The sequence below is a fragment of the Cannabis sativa genome, chromosome 1 (genome assembly GCF_029168945.1).
Source record: "Cannabis sativa cultivar Pink pepper isolate KNU-18-1 chromosome 1, ASM2916894v1, whole genome shotgun sequence".
Taxonomy (NCBI): domain Eukaryota; kingdom Viridiplantae; phylum Streptophyta; class Magnoliopsida; order Rosales; family Cannabaceae; genus Cannabis; species Cannabis sativa.
The window spans coordinates 50918493-50938288 of NC_083601.1; the positions used below are offsets into that span (position 1 = coordinate 50918493).

General features: G+C 28.7%; 2 protein-coding genes across 2 annotated transcripts; one reads left to right on the plus strand and one right to left on the minus strand.

The window, feature by feature from the left end:
• Positions 1 to 1834: 1834 nt before the first annotated feature.
• Positions 1835 to 15214, plus strand: LOC115707530 (E3 ubiquitin-protein ligase RGLG4-like). Its single transcript, XM_030635534.2, has 11 exons — positions 1835 to 2397; positions 12214 to 12298; positions 13284 to 13424; positions 13515 to 13628; positions 13721 to 13818; positions 13903 to 13982; positions 14119 to 14224; positions 14307 to 14434; positions 14529 to 14652; positions 14731 to 14787; positions 14908 to 15214. Exons 1-11 carry the CDS (start codon positions 2158 to 2160, stop codon positions 14992 to 14994), a joined length of 1260 nt encoding a protein of 419 aa, XP_030491394.1. The 5' UTR covers positions 1835 to 2157; the 3' UTR covers positions 14995 to 15214.
• A 1471-nt stretch (positions 15215 to 16685) lies between these two features.
• LOC115708223 (uncharacterized) lies at positions 16686 to 17735 on the minus strand. The gene is made up of 2 exons (XM_030636442.2): positions 17464 to 17735; positions 16686 to 17246 (listed from the first exon to the last, which is right to left on the minus strand). Exons 1-2 carry the CDS (start codon positions 17662 to 17664, stop codon positions 17028 to 17030), a joined length of 420 nt encoding a protein of 139 aa, XP_030492302.1. The 5' UTR covers positions 17665 to 17735; the 3' UTR covers positions 16686 to 17027.
• Between the last annotated feature and the right edge of the window lie 2061 nt (positions 17736 to 19796).

Genomic DNA, 19796 nt, shown 5'->3' on the forward strand with positions numbered 1-19796 from the left:
CATTGTGAAAAACTAAACGGACGATCGAAACAAAATTAGAATTGGATAAACAGAACCCAACACACCAGGCCATTTGTCAACCCGGGCACTAGGTACTTCATTTCCTAGCTCTCAGGATGTCATTTTGATACTTTCAATGTTCTTGAACTTGAGGATGAGGTCTCTTACCCTATTTTTGATCATTCTAGATTCACTGGTCGAATCAGATTTGGCATTTGAGTGATCAAAATAAGCGCACCAAGTTGATTGTCAACCTGGGCACTGGGCCCACCGCCAAGTCAATCTAGGCGCTGGGCTTTGCTTTTAGGGCCTCGAGTTTGTAGTTTTCTTTCTGAGTTTGCTTGAATCTTCATTATTTTTTATGACAAAAAAATGCGTGAAATACTTTTTCGAGAACTTGATTGGAAACAGCCCTGGTTGACAATATGTCAACATGGGCGATGGGTCTCCTTTATGGCCCTTCGAAAGTTCCGTTTGGTCCCCAAAAATAGTTGAATCTTAATCTTTGCTAAAAACTGAGAAGATGCTCGAAAGAATTCTCGTAAAATATCATCAATTGGCCTAGGTTGACAAAATGTCAACCTGAGCGTTGGGCCCCCGAGTGTTAACTTGGGTGCTAGGCCTTGCTTATGGCACCCAGGAAGTGTTGTTTCTTCCCCCGAAAGTTCCTATTTCCCCATTTTTGATAAAGATGAAGAAGATGCAAAAGTCGAATCTTCGATCTGATACTTGGAAGGCATCCAGATTGACAAATTGTCAACCTGGGCGCTGGGTGCCCAGGCAGCGAGTGCTCTGGGTGCTCAAAAATGAACTTTCTCTGAATATGATTCTGATGAGTGCATATTCGTACACTCATTCTTAGTCAATTATTAGATAGATTAGTATTTAGTTTTGTATATATTTGATGTGTTTTTTTTCAGAATGCTATATCATTGAAGTTAAATATGTGCTATCATAGAAAATTATGTTGATGCCATTACATGACATTGATGCTATCTCTTTTTTTAAAAAAATTAAAGGTAAATAAGTAGTGTGATAAAATTTATAATTAAAAGAAATTATATTAAATAATAATATGTGAGATTATAATTATAATATTTTGGCTAATTAGCAATTTTCCTCCCGAACTTTGACATGTACTAAATCATGCCCACTGAAATTTTTTGGCCGTTAAAAATTCCTCTTGAACTATTAAGATTGTTAGATTTAAGGACTTTTGTCTAATTTTAGTAAAAAAATTCTAACATAGATGAAAGTTCAGGGAGCATGATTTAATACATATTAAAGTTTGAGGGGCATGATTTGATAGATATCAAAGTCTGGGGAGCATGATTTAGTACATAAACAATCACTGAAACAGTAAAATTGAATGAAATTAGACAAAAGTCCTTAAATCTAACAATCTCAATAGTTCAGGGGGAATTTTTAACGGTCAAAAAAGTTCAGGGGGCATAATTTGGTATATGTCAAAGTTCGGGAGAAAAAATTGTTAATTAGCCTAATATTTTTGAAAGATGCTATACTATTAGAGCGTTTTTAGAATTAAGAGTGTTAAAATTAAGAAAAATTATCTCATATACTGTTTTTTTTTTTCAAATTTATTGTTTGAGTTTCTAAAGTGGTTTCTCCAATAGTTTTTATGTGGGTTGCTATACGGATTTTGGTTGCGATTTAAGTTACTCCGTTAATTGTAACAAGGGTTTCTACGTAAAATTCTATAAAAATACAAAAAAAAAATATTTTGAAGTGTAAAGATAAAAAATCTTTTAAAAATAATATAAAAAAATAAAATAAAATATTATATTTTGAAATGATATGAATTTTTTTATCAGTGTCACTCTAAAAGTTAAAACAAGAATAAAGTAAAACACCAACCAAACATATTATATGGGACAATCTTTATTTATTCTTCTTTAATATTAGGCTTTACCACACTCTTTACCATATTATATTTATTGCTCACTCCATCATCATCTTCGAATCCTTACTATTATTCTTTTCCTCATCTTTCTTGAAACTCCTTTGGTTCTCTCTTGTACTTTAAACTACATATAATAATATATATAAACTCATTTTTCCTTAATTCCGAAATCCAAATTAATATTTGATTTGTTTTAAAAAGAAAAAGAAGAAGAAGAAGAAGAAGAAGAAGATGATATGGGAAACCTGTTCTCCATACTAAGTAGAGAGAAGAAGAGTTCATCATCAAATTCCAGAAGAAGCCATAAAAGTATTGAAAAGAGTACTAATAATGGAAATAGTATTGGTTTAGGGCGTAAGAGCTCTAATTCTTCTAACTCTAAAGCTTATAGCTTTTTGGGATCAACTTCGTCCATTAGCAATAAAAGTAAGAAAAAATATGGCTTCATTCCTGACACTTTCACTTCTCTTCCTCAGGTACACTACTTATTCTATTTTTTTTTATAATTAAAACCCTTGGTTTTGTTTTTTTAAATTTGTTTATGGGATAATAGTAATGTTAATAATTGATCAATTCTTAAATTTTATGATCATGTGAAAAAAGAAAAAGGGGAAGACTTTTAAAAACAAGGGAAAGTTGGAAAATATTTTGGATAAGAAGAGAAATGATTAAAAAGATTTTTAAGAGGAGATAGTTGGTAGATAAGAGTAATAATTGTATTGGTATAGGAGTGGTAGAACCGTAGAAGATCTATCCAAGTACTTTTTTTGAAATTAGATTAAAGTTGACCCACAAACGACAACTTCCAAAGTCGTCCTTGAAAATTAGAACGTTATCACACTTTTTTTTTGAATGATAAAACTATCACTCATAGTTTCAAAATCATATTTATATATTTATATAAAATAAATAAATAAATACTTTTTTTTGTTTTTTTTTGAATGGAAATACTTTTAGATTATGTTTTAGGAAAAGTTATTATTGGAACGTTTGTTTTAATAAGTGACAAATTAGTTTTTATATTTTTTAAAATAGTTTAAACTCTGAATTAAATTTTTATTAAAATAAAACTTAATAATAATTTGAATAAGATGTGTTATGATAAAACTGGTTACGTTTACTATATTTTTTCTTGTTTAGAATTATTTTCAAATTGATTATATTAAAAAAAATATATTAAAATTGAGTTCATAGTCTTATATATACTAATAAATAAAGGATTTATTTATTTTTATTTAGTAAAATAAATAGCTCAATTAATAATTTTTGTTAAAATATATGGTATAAAATAGTATTAACAAGAAAAAATTATATTAATTATTATAAGAAAATTTTATGGTGAACCTTAAAAATGGAACATTATTAATTTATTATTTGTCAGAAAATTTTATCTAAGATAATAAAATATATAAAATTGATGAAATATTATTTTAAAATAAAAAGGCATGCACCTTATTATTACATTGCAAATAGCGATATATTGAAAAGAGTGTATCATCACTTATGACTATTTATATATCGAAAACATCAAAGGGTCATACATTCATATTTAAAGGGTATATTTTGAACTCAACTCACTGACTTTCTTGGTCATTGTGATTTTTCTATTTAAAAACTATTATAAAAAAATAAAAAATCCACACATAATAAAATATATGACAAATAAATTGAAAGAGATTTGAAAAATAAGACGGATATTAAATAATATGTTTTTCTTTTTTCTTTTTAAGAACATATTGGTCAAGTTTGGTTAACATAAAATTCAATACAAAATATCTTCTTATCAAAACCATTTTTCACTTCAAAATTGTTCACTCGAAAAATAGAAGAAATAAATTGTTAAACACAATTAATATTGTCATTGAAAGGATAAATATTATTTTGGACTTTGTATTTTGTAAAAGTTATTAATTGGATCTTTTATTTTGTTATATAACAAAATAGTCCCTGTATTTTTTAAATTATACAAATAGGACCATGAACTGATTTTTTTTCAAAATAAAACTTAATAATAATTCAATCTAGAGATGTTATGACAAAACTAGTTATATTTTTTGTATCTGTTCGTGTTAGAAATTGTCTTAAAGTTGATTATATTAAAAAATAAAATTGTTAAAATTGAGCTGGGTCCTATTTTTACCATTTAACAAAATAGAGGGTCCATTTATTATTAAACAAAACAGAGGGTCCAATTGGTAACTTTTGCAAAACATAGGGTCCAAAATAATATTTACCCTTTTAAAAACTACTTAAACTTTTGTGTTGCTTATTGCATTAATAGATAGATGATTCCCTATCAGTTTTAAAAATTTTGACAGTACAAAAATTACAGTATAAATAATTTATTGTACGCATGATTTTATGCGTGTAAAAGTAACTATTTTAAACTTTATTTTTAGTATTATAAATTTTTTGAAATTTTTATAAGATTGACAAAGAATTATGTGACTACCTTAAAAGCTATCATAAAAAATTAGAAAAAAATATACTTGAGTATACTTTGGGAGCATTTGGTATGGGATAAAGACTTGATGGGAATAAGAATATAAAAATTGAATTAAAATTTAATGAGTCGACCAAGGAATTGATGTTTGTAAGTAAATTTAATTTTTTAAATTAAAATAGTAGTAATGTTAACTCTCTTCATCGTATGAGTTTCATATTTCATCAAAGTCTATTGTCTTCAAATTTATTATCTCCAACTCAAATTCACATAATAAATACCTTATTAGGTTGTGTTTGATTGAAAGAAATGAAAACATAACTAAAATAGGAATGACATTTAAATATTTTAAAATAAAACCGAATGAAATAAAAGTTATTTATTTAATTTCTATTCTATTTTATTTCATTACCTCTAAATAAACGCCACTTTAAGAACATGTTGTACCAGTAGAGGACAAGAAAGTGTACCGTAGACCTAACGAAAGGATATGAAATACTTTTCTTATAGCAGCCATTGGAGTTTGTCCTTGCACTAAATTTTTTTCTTTAATTCCAATAAACGTATTGATTCTTTTCTTCCACCTCTTCTTCACTTTTTAACTTTTATTTATTTATTGAAAGAGATTTTTATGTTGTTTTGTTTAGAAAAAATAGAAATTTTTATTAATAGATAAATTGAACAAAATCTATTATATAAAAATATAATGGGTAAATTGCGGCATAAATACCTAATGTTTTTGATTTTATACACTTAAATACTTAGGGCTCGTTTGGAACGCCGTATTAGATCGTATTGTATTGTATTGTATTGTATTATATTGAATTGAATTATATATCATATTTTTATATAATACTATGTTAAACTTTAATTTATATTAAAATATTATATATTTAGGTGTCCATAAAAGTTAATACCACATATAGTTTTACATAAAAATATTGCATAAAATACAATTTAATATAATACAATACAATACAATACGACTTAATACGGCGTTCCAAACGAGCCCTTAATGTTTATTTTTGGTGGCAAAAATACCTAATGTTACAATTCTCTTACACCGTTTAACTCATAAATATAGACACGTGGAGGGCCCAAATACATTACATTTATTTATTTTATTTTAAAATTTAATATTCTTAATATAAAAAACTAAATATTATTTGTTTTTTAAAAAAAATAAGAGAGATGCAATACTAAATTACCATAGCTGAATGAACCAGTATAGTATATGGAACATGATTATCGAATTGAAGTGCTAATATCATGTGAAAATTGTTAATGAAAACACGTTTTTTTTTTTTTTGAAACAAGTAGCATTTACTTTCTGATATTAAGAATATTAAGTTTTAAAATAAAATAAAAATAAATGTAATGCATCTAAAGCTTTCACGTGTCCATATTTATGAGTTAACATAAGTGGTAGTAACGGTGTAAGAGAATTGTAACATTGAGTATTTTTGCCACTAAAAATAAACATTAGATATTTAAGTGTATAAAATCGGAAACATTAGGTATTTATGCCACAATTTACCCAAATATAATTCATCAACAATAATAATAGACATACCAAGTCGTTTACAATAGTGCTTTGGTTTTTTTTTTTTTATCAATTTTTTATTTTTAAAATTAAAAAAATAAAAATATTTTTTAAAATTATGTTCTATAAAATTGCTTTTAATTTTTTCAATTTTTTAATTAAAAATCTAAATTTTAAAAATAAAAAAAATCACTTCAATATTTTATTAAACAGTTTTTTAGTCAATTTTTTGAATTCCGACTTTAACTTAGACCTTGAAAACCGAACCCGAACCCAGTCCGAGACTTGGACTTGTCCCTAGTCTCGACCTCGTGTTATGTATAATAATTTTTATTACCTTTAAGTAAACATGTCAAAGTGATATATTATACCCTATCTTTTTTTAATTAAAGAGTACATTTAATTATTATATTTTTTTTTCTGCATTATTATTATTATTATTATTATTATTATTATTATTATTATTATTATTATGAGATAAGAAGATTTGGTTTAGTATTAGGTAAAATATGTTGAAATGGTTATCACTATCTGGACAAACGTGTGGAGTGGGGATATCCTATCCTATCCTATGTATGAGGAAAATAATCTAACGCTACAATCTAAATATTCTCATTTACTTATTTATTTATTTATTTTGAAAGGATCTAAATATTCTTATTCTCCAATGGTTTTTTTTTTTTTTATTCTCCAATGGTTTTTTTTTTTTTAAAAAAAAGCCTGATATGTCCATACCGCTGAAAATAAAGAAGCAACACATTGATTTTCTTTAGATTATTTACACCACATACTGAAATTAAATTTTTAACTTTTTTTTATTTTTTCACTGTGAGTGAATTTTTTTTAAAAAATAATATGTAAATTTTACACTGTGTATTGTATTAAATTTTATATTGAAACACATCATTTTTTTTTTTGCTCTTATTTTGAGGAATTGGGCCTGAAAAGAATTGAATGTTTTGAAAATGTTGCATTTTTATATCCAATTTTTTCGTGTAGCAAATATAATTGAAGTGTTACACTTTTATACTAGGTCTTTTAAAAATGTTAAATTTTTATACTTAATTTTTTTTTTCAAAAGATCTTAAAAAATGTGAATGTAGTCACTACTAGGATCTAATATTTCAAAAGCATGAGCATAAAAGTGAAACATTTTAAAGATGAGTACATTTACCCAAAAAAAAAGTGGGTATAAAAACACAACAACTTAAAAATATTAGGTATAGAAAATTTGCAGCACACTCCCTTAAATGTGTGTGTTTCAATAGACCACATGTTTGTTTCAGTATTCACGAGAATTTTTGAATCTAATTTTTTTTTATAATCGTGTATATTATAGTTATTTAGGAATATTTGTTTTTTTTTTAAAAAAAAAATTAATTATTTACATTGTCGAAAATAAAAGCTCAAACAGTTACTTACCACGTGTATAAAAAAAATAAGGATTTTTTCATTTTTACACTTCAACACAGTTTTTTTTTGCATATTTACGAAATTCTACATAGAAACTCCTATTGCAGCTAGTGCTGCAACCTAAATTGCAACAAAAAGTCGTATAAAAACCCCTATTGCAACTAGCGCTGCAACCACTTTAGAAACCAAAACCGTAGATTTGAAAAAAAAAATTAAAAAAATAGTATATGAGGTAATTCCCCAAAAAAAATAGTACGCACCATATTTTAATTATAATATTTATTATTTTTTGTAAGTGTGCATTTTTGTTATTTAGAATATTTGATAATTTTTTAAAAATTTTAAATAAACTACTACACTGAAAAACAAATTTAAATAGTCTATTACACACAAAAATAAAATATAATTTTTTAAATTACATTTTCATTTTCAGTACATTAAAATTATTATTAAAAAATTAAAATAAAATAATTAAATATTACAAATAAACACATTTATTAAAAAAAATTAACCAATTTAATTTTGAGGTGATTTCAAAAAAAAAAAAATGTAAGTTTGAAGAATTTTATATAGAAAAATAAAAAAATATAATATTTAGGATTACTAACATTAAAATTTAGGGCTTGAATAACAAAAAAAACATAAAAATTACAGTTTTATTTTTCAATTTTAAAAACAAAAAACAAAAGTATGTCTAGTAAATTTTATTTTTATTTTTAGTGAAAATTACATGAAATATGAGATTTCATAACAAAGTTAGAAAAATATGGCATTTTTAAGTTTGCCACTCTTCTATGGCATTTTTTTACATTTAAGATTTTTTATGGTATTTGATATGCCATATTTTTATAAACTTATTATCCAATCCCATATTTTATGTTTTTATTTTTAGCTTAATTAGTTTTATTTATTTTTTAATTTATTTTACACTTACATTTTAGGGTTTCTTGTTATTTGAAAAATTTACACCAAATATTACATTTTTTTTCAAACATTACATTTTTAATTTGACAAGAACATTTTATTTTTATACTTTTATTAATTTTTTTTTCTTTTTTACTTATTGAAACTTCAAAAAGTTTTTTTTTTTGTCTTTTTTATATATTTTTTAGTCAATTTTGGCTCTCTTTTTTCTTTTCAACTTTTAAGTCAGTTGCTACTTTTTTTTTTCTTTCTTTCGCTTATCTCTCTCTATTGTTTTTTTTTTTAATTTCTTTTTGTGTCTCTCTTTTTTTTTTTAATTTTTTTTCTCAACCTAATTTTTTTCTCTTAATATATATAATAAGTGTACATTTTTTTATTTCATTTTTTTTTTACAAAAATTAAACTTGTTTTTTATTTAAACTACTATTTGTTTTTTTTTTTGTTAAAAACTAATTATTCCATTAAAAACAGCAGAAAAAAAAACCAGTTTCATCAACATCATCCTGAAAAAAAAAACAATATAAAAAATCATAATCTAAAAAGAATCCAAACTTTAAAAACTAGTTTCATCAACATTGAAAGAAACTAATAATTTCATTTAAAGAATACAAAAAATAGTTTCATCAACAAGATAATGAAAAAAATTACAATCTAAAGACGATACTAACTTTAAAAACCAGTTTCATCAATATTAAAAGAAACGAATTATTTCATTAAAAGAGGCAAAAAAAAAAAAAAAATAGTTTCATCAATAACATAATAAAAAATACACAATGCCTAATAACTAAACTTTTACAAATTAACGATACTAAATTTAAAAACCAGTTTCGAACATATAAATTTTATATCAATACCTAATAATCAAACTTCTAACTTCATTCTTTATTTTGGCATTTAATTTTTTATTTGCTTGCTCAAAAATTAGAGTTAATTTAAACATACAATATGCAGCAATTATAACAAAGAGAATCATAAATTAAAATGAAAGAGAAAAAAAAAAAGAAACAAAGAAAATTAAAGAGACAAAAGTGCAATAAAAACCATAAATGAATAACAAAAAAAAAAAAACAGTGGAATGTGAGAAACCAGTTAGTAAAACAACCAAAATAAAAACAAACAAATAAAAACCAGTTTCTTGAAATAAATTAATAAAAAATTGAATAAAATTCAATTATGAACAACAATAAAAAAAAATTAGTTATAAAAACTAGTTACTTAAAAAAACCAGTTATGAAAATAATAAAATAATATGTGTGTCAGAAACTGATTAATTAAAATAAAATAAAAATTGTTGTTCAAATATCATACAATAAGAAAACTGATTTTATACAAACTAAAAAATATATAATAATATCATAAAAATTGAGCAACCCTATTAAAGAACAGTTAAAATCTGTGAAACCAGTTTCGACATGTGAAACCAGTTTTGACGTTATAAAAAATCATAACAAAATACAAATGTTAATAATAAAGTTAATTGAAACCAGCATCGTACAATCAAATAAAACCATACACACACAAATATACAAAAAAAAAATACTAATTACAAATATAATCAAAACAACACATAATGCCTACCAATAATTTAATAACAAAATATAAATGTAAGTTTCCAACCTAGAAAAAAAATAATAAAAAAGTAACTTGAAAAAAATTCTAATAACATAATGAAACTATTTTTTTTATTCTTTTAATGAAATTAATAGTTTCTTTCAATGTTGATGAAACTGATTTTTAAAGTTTATATTATCTTTAGATTATAATTTATTATATTGTTTTTTCTTCAGGATGATGTTGATGAAACTGGTTTTTTTTTTTTTTTTTTTTTTTTTTTTTTCTGCTTTTAATAAAATAATTAGTTTTTAACAAAAAAACAAAGAAAAAAAAATAGTAGTTTAAATAAAAAAAAAAACAAGTTTAATTTCTGTAAAAAAAATAATATCTATAGTTGAGATCATTTTTTATTTATTTTAGTATTTTATTTTTTTAACAAAGAAATAATAAATAAAAAGAAACACAAATTTAAAGTTTTTTATGGCATTCCTCAAGACTTTTTCCCATATTTGTAAGTTTTTTAAAAAAATGCCATATTTAGTGTAATTAAGTTTTTATGCCATATATATCAAAACTTATCTTTATTTTCCCATATTTTTGTAAATAGCCCTTATTTTTATTTGTTGATTTTATTTAAGTTGGGTCCGGAGTTGGGCCCGGGTCCAAGATTGGGACCGGGGGCAGGTCCAAGTCTTGATTCGGTTTCCAAGATCTAAGTTTGAGTCAAATTAATCCAAAATATTGATAAAAATCTGTTTAAAAAAATTTTGAAAGCAATTTTTTTAAAAAACATTTAGATTCTTAATTAAAAAATTGAAAAGTAAAACAAATTTATAGAATATGATTTTAAAAAATATTTTTATTTTTCTAATTTTAAAAATAAAAAACTAATTAAAAATATATTACCAAACACACCCTAAATTATTCACAACTTTTAAAAAATTTACATGTGGTATTAAATAAAATAATATACGTGATCATAAAAAAAATTAAATTATTATTTTTTTTCTAAATGCCGAAACACTGCTTCACGTGATGTAAATTTCCGAAAACACATATAAATATAAATGCAACATAAATTGTTGCATAGTGTAGAGCCAGGACCGACCCTAGGCATAGGCGGGCTAGGCCCGCGCCTAGGGCCCACTCATTGTAGGGGCCTAAATAAAAAAATTACCTTTTAAAAAATATACATATTTTTTTAATATTTGTTAAAAATACCATCTATATTTATAATAAGGGTCTAAATTTTTTTTTTTTACCTAAGGCCCATTTCAACTCAGGGCCGGCCTAGTGTAGAGCACTAAGTGTGGTAGTAGTCCCTTGATGAAGTATTCTTTGAATAAATCTCATATGTTTTTGAACATATTCCATTCAAACTCAAACCCTACTAAATGTCATTTCAAACATTACTACATTTAATACACTTTAGGAATAGTTTAGTTTTGGAATGGTATTTTTTTTAAAAAAATAATTTAAAGAATTAGATTAGATCGAATATTTTAAATTATTATTTGTTTTAATCTTGCTACATTAATTTTGACACATCAAATCTTTCTTTCTTTCTTTTCTTTACTTCTTTTAGAAAAGACCTCTCAAATCTTTTCAAATATTGTGTTTTTAGTTTTTTAATATAGCATATTATATAGTGCTTAACATTGTCCGTTATAGTGCGTTGCAATTAGTTAACGATTTCTTATACTAATTATTAAATTAAATTATGTAAAATCCGTTTTAATTAGCACTAATAATGACATGTCGCTCTTAGCATTTTTTTTAAAAAATAAAATAATAATTTAATGGAAGTATTTTTTTTTTTTTTAAAAAATATGGTTTCCTTAACTATCCACCATTTGGCACTAATTTTCACTAAATAGAGAATTTAAATAATAATAAAAAAAGAAGCTGAAATTACAATTCAGAGTTTTTTTCTCTGCAAACAATTCACAGTTCTTATTACAACTTGTCTGACTACTGTTAGAGGCTCAATTCACAGTTCTACTCATGTTATGCAGGGCCGGCCCTAGGCATAGGCGGGCTAGGCCCGTGCCTAGGGCCCACACTTTCCGGGGGCCCAAAATAAAAAAAAAAACAATTATTAGGTTTTTATTTAAGTAAAATTTAAGTGTAAGATAAGCAACAAAAATTCATAGATTAGTTGGTTGAGGTGGATGGCATAATGTTTAAGGTCATGGGTTCAAATCCCATAATACTCTTTTTTTGATTGTTTTTTATATATTTTTAAGGGCCCCAAAATTTAATCCGTCTTGGGCCCATATATTTTCAGGGCCGGCCCTGATGTTATGTATAATAATTTATGGATTAACAAACTTATAATGAGACAAGATTTTTAACCAATCATTTTTACTGCTCTTTGGTAGAGTCAGAACTCAAAATGAACTGTTCTTTTTACAGGTTACAGAAGCTCTGAGAAAAGAAGGCCTAGAATCATCAAATCTCATTCTTGGAATTGATTTTACCAAAAGCAATGAATGGACAGGTTGGTTACTCAAATAAATGACCACTTATTCTCTCATGGTATTCTATCGATCAATAAAAACCCTATACAAACAACATAAACAATTTAAAGACAAGGTAAAACAATCACCAATCCAAACCACTTGGTTTGGTCATTTGGTCAAGTTTGGTTTCCTTGATTTGATAAGGGAATATGGGCAAGAAAATCACATGTAGAGGGATGTGATACTCAACTGTACAAAGTTATTCACTTTACCCATTAAATATTTGTGGTATCCACTATATTCCCACTTAAAAAATACACCAAACAAAGAAATCACTTTAAATGCCCCTACATCCTAACACTTATCCCCATAACAAAAACACCCCCTTTAGTCTTTCAGCTTTTCAAAATAAAGATACCCTACAAAGTACAAAGACAAAGAAAAATTCAAAGGAAAATAAGATGAATTCTACAATCTATCCTGAATATTAGGTGGTGTTTGGTTGGAACGAATAAAAATATAAAAATATGAATGAGAATGAGAATAAGAATAGAATGGAATAAATTTTAGAATGCATAAAAAAAATTGATAAAAAAATTAATAAATTTTTTCTCTTGTTACATTAGAATGGTCATTCCATCAAAATAGTAAAAAGAGCATTCCATTAGAATGTCATTCCACTTTAAAGTACAACCAAACAAAGAAATGAAACAAAAATTATTTCCTTTCCATTCCATTCAATTCCATTTCATTACCTCTAACCAAACGCCACCTAAGTTTCAAAAAAATTAACTAAACTAGATAACATAACAAGAGGTTTAATTTGGAGAGAACATGCTTATAATATTATAGCTAATGATTATAGTAAGCTAGAAATGAGTAAAATATAATTATTCTTCTCCTTAGTTTCCACTTGATATATATGCTTTGAGAATGTACATGAGATTTTGGTCAAGGACTAGATTGAGTTAAGATGTTCTTCCAATAATTCCTAAATCTAATCCAACAATGGTGTTATTGAAGGGAAAGTTTCGTTTAAGAACCAAAGCCTGCACGCAATTAGTCATACACCAAATCCATATGAAAAGGCCATCACCATCATTGGAAAAACTCTGGCTCCCTTTGATGAAGACAATTTAATTCCTTGTTTCGGTTTCGGTGATGGTAAACTCTTCTATATCTGTTTTATACTAGCATATTCTTATTTCTTTCAAATCTAACAACTGATACTAAACATTTATTTTCACTAAATAGCAACTACTCATGATGAAGAAGTGTTTAGCTTCCACAGTGACCATTCACCTTGCCATGGTTTCGAAGAAGTCTTGTCCTGCTACAGAAAAATAGTTCCCAACTTACGACTTTCGGGTTAGTTCAATTCTACTTTTAGAAATGAGATTCAAATTGAACTGAATGTTAGAATCTATTCACATATTCATAAAAAATATATTGTGTTTAAGGGCCAACTTCTTATGGTCCGGTTGTGGATGCGGCTGTAGACATTGTGGAGAAAAGTGGTGGCCAATACCATGTATTGGTTATCATTGCAGATGGCCAGGTTTGAACCTATAACTCTCTCTCTCAATGTTTTGTTTTCTTACATGTATGATCTTGCTAAGAATTGATGTGTTTGGTTGCTAAGGTTACAAGAAGTATGGACACCAGTGACAGTGAATTGAGTCCACAGGAGAAGGAAACAATAAGATCTATTGTTGATGCAAGGTGGGTGATTGAAACTTTGTACTGATATTGAAGTTCATCTCTTCATGTTTCGAAAATTGAACTCATGAGTTCCTAGTTTTGAAGCTGAGAAAAATAAAAAGGAAAACTAAACTCTTAAACTTGTTTGAATAACCAGTTCACATCCACTGTCAATTATCCTTGTTGGAGTTGGAGATGGACCTTGGGATGACATGAGGAAATTCGATGACAAACTCCCAGCTCGCGAATTCGATAACTTTCAGGTATGTCATTACAGTTACAAAGTTTAAACTTCAACTGATTAACTACAAATTTTCTAATAACATGTGTGTTTTTGTATGTAAGTTTGTTAATTTCACCGATATCATGTCTAAAAATAAAAGTCTTGAGGAGAAAGAAACAGCATTTGCTCTAGCAGCCCTCATGGAAGTCCCTTTCCAATATAAAGCAGCGTTTGAGTTTGGTATACTTGGGTACGAAGTGCTGAATTCTGTCTTTCACAAACACCATTTGGTTAAATGTTTTTCTGCATACATATTGATTAGTGTATCTTTCTATTCGATAAAGACGAGTGACAGGAAAGGCGAAAAAGGTTACTCCACGCCCTCCACCGGTTCCTTATTCGCGTCCTTCACTGCCAAGAGAACCAAGCTCCTTACCGTCAGACTCGGGAGATGAACGAAATCAGATGGTATGTACTCTAATCTTGAACAAGAATTTGTAGTTTGTTGGATTTGTGAATGAGAACCGGCTTTATTTTTGAATGCAGGCATGCCCCATTTGCTTGACTAATGGGAAAGATTTGGCATTTGACTGTGGACACATGGTAAGTTTTAGCAAATATTAATGTCTTCTTCTTTCTAACTCAAAACTACAACCAAAACAAAACAAAAAAACTTTGTAAATATCATTTTGCTAGCATGATTTTCACTACACTTTCTTGCAGACCTGTAGAGACTGTGGCTCAAGAGTGGCTCAATGTCCTATCTGCCGCAAACCGATAAACCATCGACTCAGGGTGTATACTGGATAGCCAGTGGATGTAAGTTGTAAATTTCAGACCCCAGTTGACAGTTTGGATTTGTTTTATGACTAATATTTGTGTGACAGTATGTTTGTATGTACATTCCTAGACTTGTGTAACACACATCATATATACATGTATGTATGTATATGTATGTATAAATTTGTTGTACTGTATCTATTGTTACTATTTCTAGTGTTATTAAGTATTTGTTAACTATTGTTCCAAATCCATACCTTGTCCTGTTATAACTATTGTTCACATTCAAGGGCCGTAACTGTTATAAAGATTACTCTATATCAACTTGCTACATAGAAGTTTCAAAAAGCTCGAAAATGTTTGAAAAAAAAAATCAAAGACAAATAAATGCAGAGAATTGCAAGCTTAATAAATGGACTAAGGTCACTGCCAGTGAGAGAAGTGCAACATTAAAACTAGTATGGAAAGGTGGTGGCCTTTTATGGGAAGGAAAATGTTTCAATAGAAGCTCCACTTATCTTTGCGACCTCATCATTTCAATTCTAAACACGAAAGCTAGCCTAGCCCCGATGATTAAGCGAAGACTAAGGAATGCGCCAAGCTCAATACTTTTTGTTGAGGCTCAGGAATCATACATTCCTTGTGTTAAAAGGAGATAATTTCATCTTTTTAACATGATTATGGTTAACATGAGCTCTAGCATTTGGCCTTCCAAGTATGTGGATTGGGTGGTTTGGACAAAAGAAAATCGCAGCAAAAGCCTCTTCACTGAGGTGATCTTTGTATTTTTGAGCAAAATGCTGTAATGATCTCTCATGTGGATAGGTTGATTAAAATTTAAATGTGTTTTAAAGGCTAGAGTTTTGTGTTTCAAAAGGGGAACTCTTACTAGTAGGGACATAGCTCATTAACAATTTGTAGTGAGGGTCTGTGTGCTCTCTTGTTGGTTGAATTGTGTTTGGTTGTAAAGTGCTAATTTGATTATTGAAATTCATTTTCTTAAAAAAAAACATGATTATGGTTGTATAAACCATGTCAAAATAGAGGCCTTTTGCTACTTCCCATTTCTTTTACCTTAGCATAGAACATTCATGTCCTTTTTTTTTTTCAAAAGATAATTACATTAAAAACTTAGCAATCCTCATCAACTTGATGAGCAATACATTGTGCATTTTCATCAAAAGATACAACATTCATGTCATATGCCTTCTAATTTCACAATTTTGCATTGATTTATTAATTTCTTGTCAGTTTAGAATTGGATTGATTCACTCTCTTATCGACTCATTTGATGAGAAATTTGCTCAATTTCGTTTAAAATAGCTCAGTGTCAAGATTTTTTTTTATAATTCTTTCCAAGAATTTTATCTTATAGGTTAGTTGATATGCAGCAGAAACATCATAATACTTACAATGCAAAGGGACTCCCCAAACTAGATTTAACAAACCCGTTTCCTATGCACATGCAAAATCTGAAAAATCAAGGGGGACTCTAAACATGGACACAAATCCTGCTTACTCTGCTTAACCAGTGTTATCTTGACCGATGCCTTCCATTAAAACTTAACAAAGAATTTAGAATTAATACTAATTTCTCTAGACATAGAATGATTTTCTAAAACATTTACAGATAGCTCAAAAGTCATCAACTAGATTTCCTAAACCTTGAAATGTAAAATGATTCAAATAACTATCAACACAAGATGAATAACACAAAATAGTTTTGGGGAACAAACAAGATAAGGAAATTCATATCCAATACAGAAAATGAATACAACCTACAAAATAGTTGCATAAGTCCAAAACCAGTATTTGTATACAGTACTTGGCCTGACTCAGCTTATGGTGACTAAACATAAAACTTCATACCCAACATAGAAAAACAAACGAAGCCCACAAAATAGTTGGAAAATACTTGGCTTGATGATCATAGTCAAAACAACAATAGCCAAAGTACATATAGTATTCACACCAATATTGAAATATATTATAACATCCAAATGGCAGTGGTTTGTGGTCTGTAAACTGTCTACGTTCTCACAATAAAGTGATGAGTGTCATACTTACTTCTTAGGCAGTTGCTTAGTTTCCACCTTGTTGGTTTGGGTGTTGGTGTTGGTGTTGTTGTCAATATCTTTGGGAATTGGCTGGATTCTCACATATGGTTTTCTAGTGAGTGTCTCTCCTCTCAGAGCAGCAACATAACGATCATTTGTATCCTCTTTCCTTTCTAACTCCCCAAGAAACTCCGCAAGCCTTTCACGATTCGTCTGTCCCATCATCTGGGGTTTCACAATTTCATCAAACACTTTACATGTCAAGTCAAATTTTCCAATTCATGATAGATTTCAAACCCCCAAAAAAAATGTATAAAAAACGAAATGGTTTAAAATTTCAATTCATGATCAATTGAACCGACTTTCTTTCCCCGAAATTTTTGGCAACCAAACAGAGAAAGAAGATATTAATAACTCTAAGGATGATGAAGATGAAACTTACGAGGGTATCGGGACGAGCTTTGCGACGGAGTTGGGCCTCGAGCTGCTCATTGCGAGAGTTGGTGGCCTGCATGACGGCGTAGCCTATGATACCCGGAATAACACCGCATACGGTGGCAAAAGCCAAGAAGAATGGCTTTGAGTCCCTGCTCTTCCTCACCATCCATCTCCATGTCTCGCTCTTCTCCCACAGTATCGACATTCTCTCTCTCTCTCTCTCTCTCTCTACACACTTCTTTCACCTGTAATGTGAAAATGAACAGCCAGGTCTATACTGGGCCCTTGGATTTGAGTCCATCTCATGAGTTTTCGGCCCACTTAATTCTAGGTTGGCCCATTCGATAAGGAAAAGTCGACCCGACTCCCCGACTTTTCATAAATATACATCTTTTTAATTTTTTAAAGAGAATTACACACATTTTTCAACTGCTTTTTTCTTCAATTTCAGTAACTTATTATTTATTTATTTTTTTTAAAAAATACTTTTTGAAATTACAATTTTCTTACAAAAATTCTAAATAAACAAAACAATGTGAAAAAAAGACAACTATAAGGTAATGAAAATAGTAGCAAGACATTTTTTCAATTGTAAATTAACTGTGACGTTTGGTTGGAGGTAATAATGAAATGGAATGGAATGAAAATGAAACAATTTTTATTCCATTCCTTTGTTTGGTTGTATTATAAACTATTGGAATACCATTCCGATGGAATGACATTTCCATCATTTTAGTAGAATGACTATTCTATTTGAAATAGAAGGAGAGACTATTCTATTTGAAATGGAAGGAGAGACCATTCCAATGCAAGATTTGAAAAAATTTAATAATTTTATTTATCAATTTTTTTTATGCATTTTAAATTTTATTCCATTCCATTCCTATTCCAATTTACATTCTCATTCCTGTTAAGGGTGATAAAGTTAGTTAAGGTGGTTACAACAGTTAGTTACAACTATCTATGTTTAGTTAGACTAATTCCCTTATTTATCTACTGCATATAAATAGCTGCTTGTATCTCAGTACTCTGTAATCAATTCAATACAATACACAATTCTGTTTCAACATTTCTCTCTCGTTCTCTCTCTCTATTGATTAGTCTTGACATGGTATCAGAGCCTTGATCGTTCTTTTTTTTTTTCTTTAATGGATTCAGCTACCAGCGGCAATGGTGGCAATGGAGGAGCATCAAGATCGAACGCTACTCTTCTTCCTCGTTCACAACCCGTATCGTTCAATCACTCACTGTCTATCAAGCTCGATGAGCACAACTACTTACCCTGGAAACACCAGGTTCTTGCTTCAATTAAAGGAAGTCGTTTACAAATGTTCCTGGATAATACTCGAATCCCTCCCAAGTTTCTTAATGCTACTGATGAAGCCAACAAGAACATCAACCCAGCCTTTGAAGATTGGGAACAACAAGACAACTTACTGGTTTCCTGGCTTCTTTCTTCGATGTCGGAGAAAACAACAAATCGGATGATAGGGTGAGAAACAACAGCTCAAATATGGGAAACTCTGAATGAATACTACACAGCTCTAAACTCAGCAAACATAGGGCTATACAAGACTCAGCTCAGAAACACAAAAATGACAGGTTCTCTCAATGACTATCTGTTAAAGATCAAAGGGATAATTGATCTTCTTGCTACAATTGGACACAAACAATCGGCTCAAGATCACATTGAAGCCATCTTCAATGGACTTCCACCAGAATATGATGTCTTTGTCACTTCTGTTACTACAAGAAAAGACTCCTACTCTGTTGCAGAAATGGAGGCTTTATTAATGGCACAATCGGTGAGAATTGAAAAGAATGCCAAATCTCTTGACATCAGTAAAAGTGAGGCTAATTTAGCTCACACAAGGCCATTTTATGGAAATAACAATGGCAGACCTTATTTCCCCAATTCACACACATCTGGTGGATCCAATCGTGGTCATCCTTTTCGATCTACTGAGAATCCAACTCAGATGCAACATTCGTCTCGAGGTGTTCCTAACTCAAGCCGTGGTCCAAATCCTTACAACAGTGGCAGAGGCTATGGTTCAACAGGTCGAGGAGCCTCTCAATCTTGGACACAAAAACCTCAATGTCAGCTATGCCACAAACTTGGGCACACAGTCAAGCAATGTTTCTATAGATTCGACAAATCTTTTACTGGTCCCGAGTGCTTCAATCAGTTCAATGCCTCAGCCAATGTTGCACAAATGCAAGCTTGTATAGCCACACCAGAAATTGTTCAAGATAACAGTTGGTACCCGGATTCAGGTGCTACGCATCACCTCACACCAGATGGCACCAATATTGCCTCCTGCAGCAGCTATTCTG

Bases quoted from the DNA above. Each gene is read 5' to 3' on its own strand.
- LOC115708223 (XM_030636442.2), bottom strand. From the start codon at position 17,664: ATGTCGATACTGTGGGAGAAGAGCGAGACATGGAGATGGATGGTGAGG. The intron at 17,247-17,463 runs GTAAGTTTCATC...GTGAAACCCCAG, and splicing joins AAGCTCGTCCCGATACCCTC to ATGATGGGACAGACGAATCG.
- LOC115707530 (XM_030635534.2), top strand. From the start codon at position 2,158: ATGGGAAACCTGTTCTCCATACTAAGTAGAGAGAAGAAGAGTTCATCA. The intron at 13,425-13,514 runs GTAAACTCTTCT...TTCACTAAATAG, and splicing joins TTGTTTCGGTTTCGGTGATG to CAACTACTCATGATGAAGAA. The intron at 13,629-13,720 runs GTTAGTTCAATT...ATTGTGTTTAAG, and splicing joins TCCCAACTTACGACTTTCGG to GGCCAACTTCTTATGGTCCG.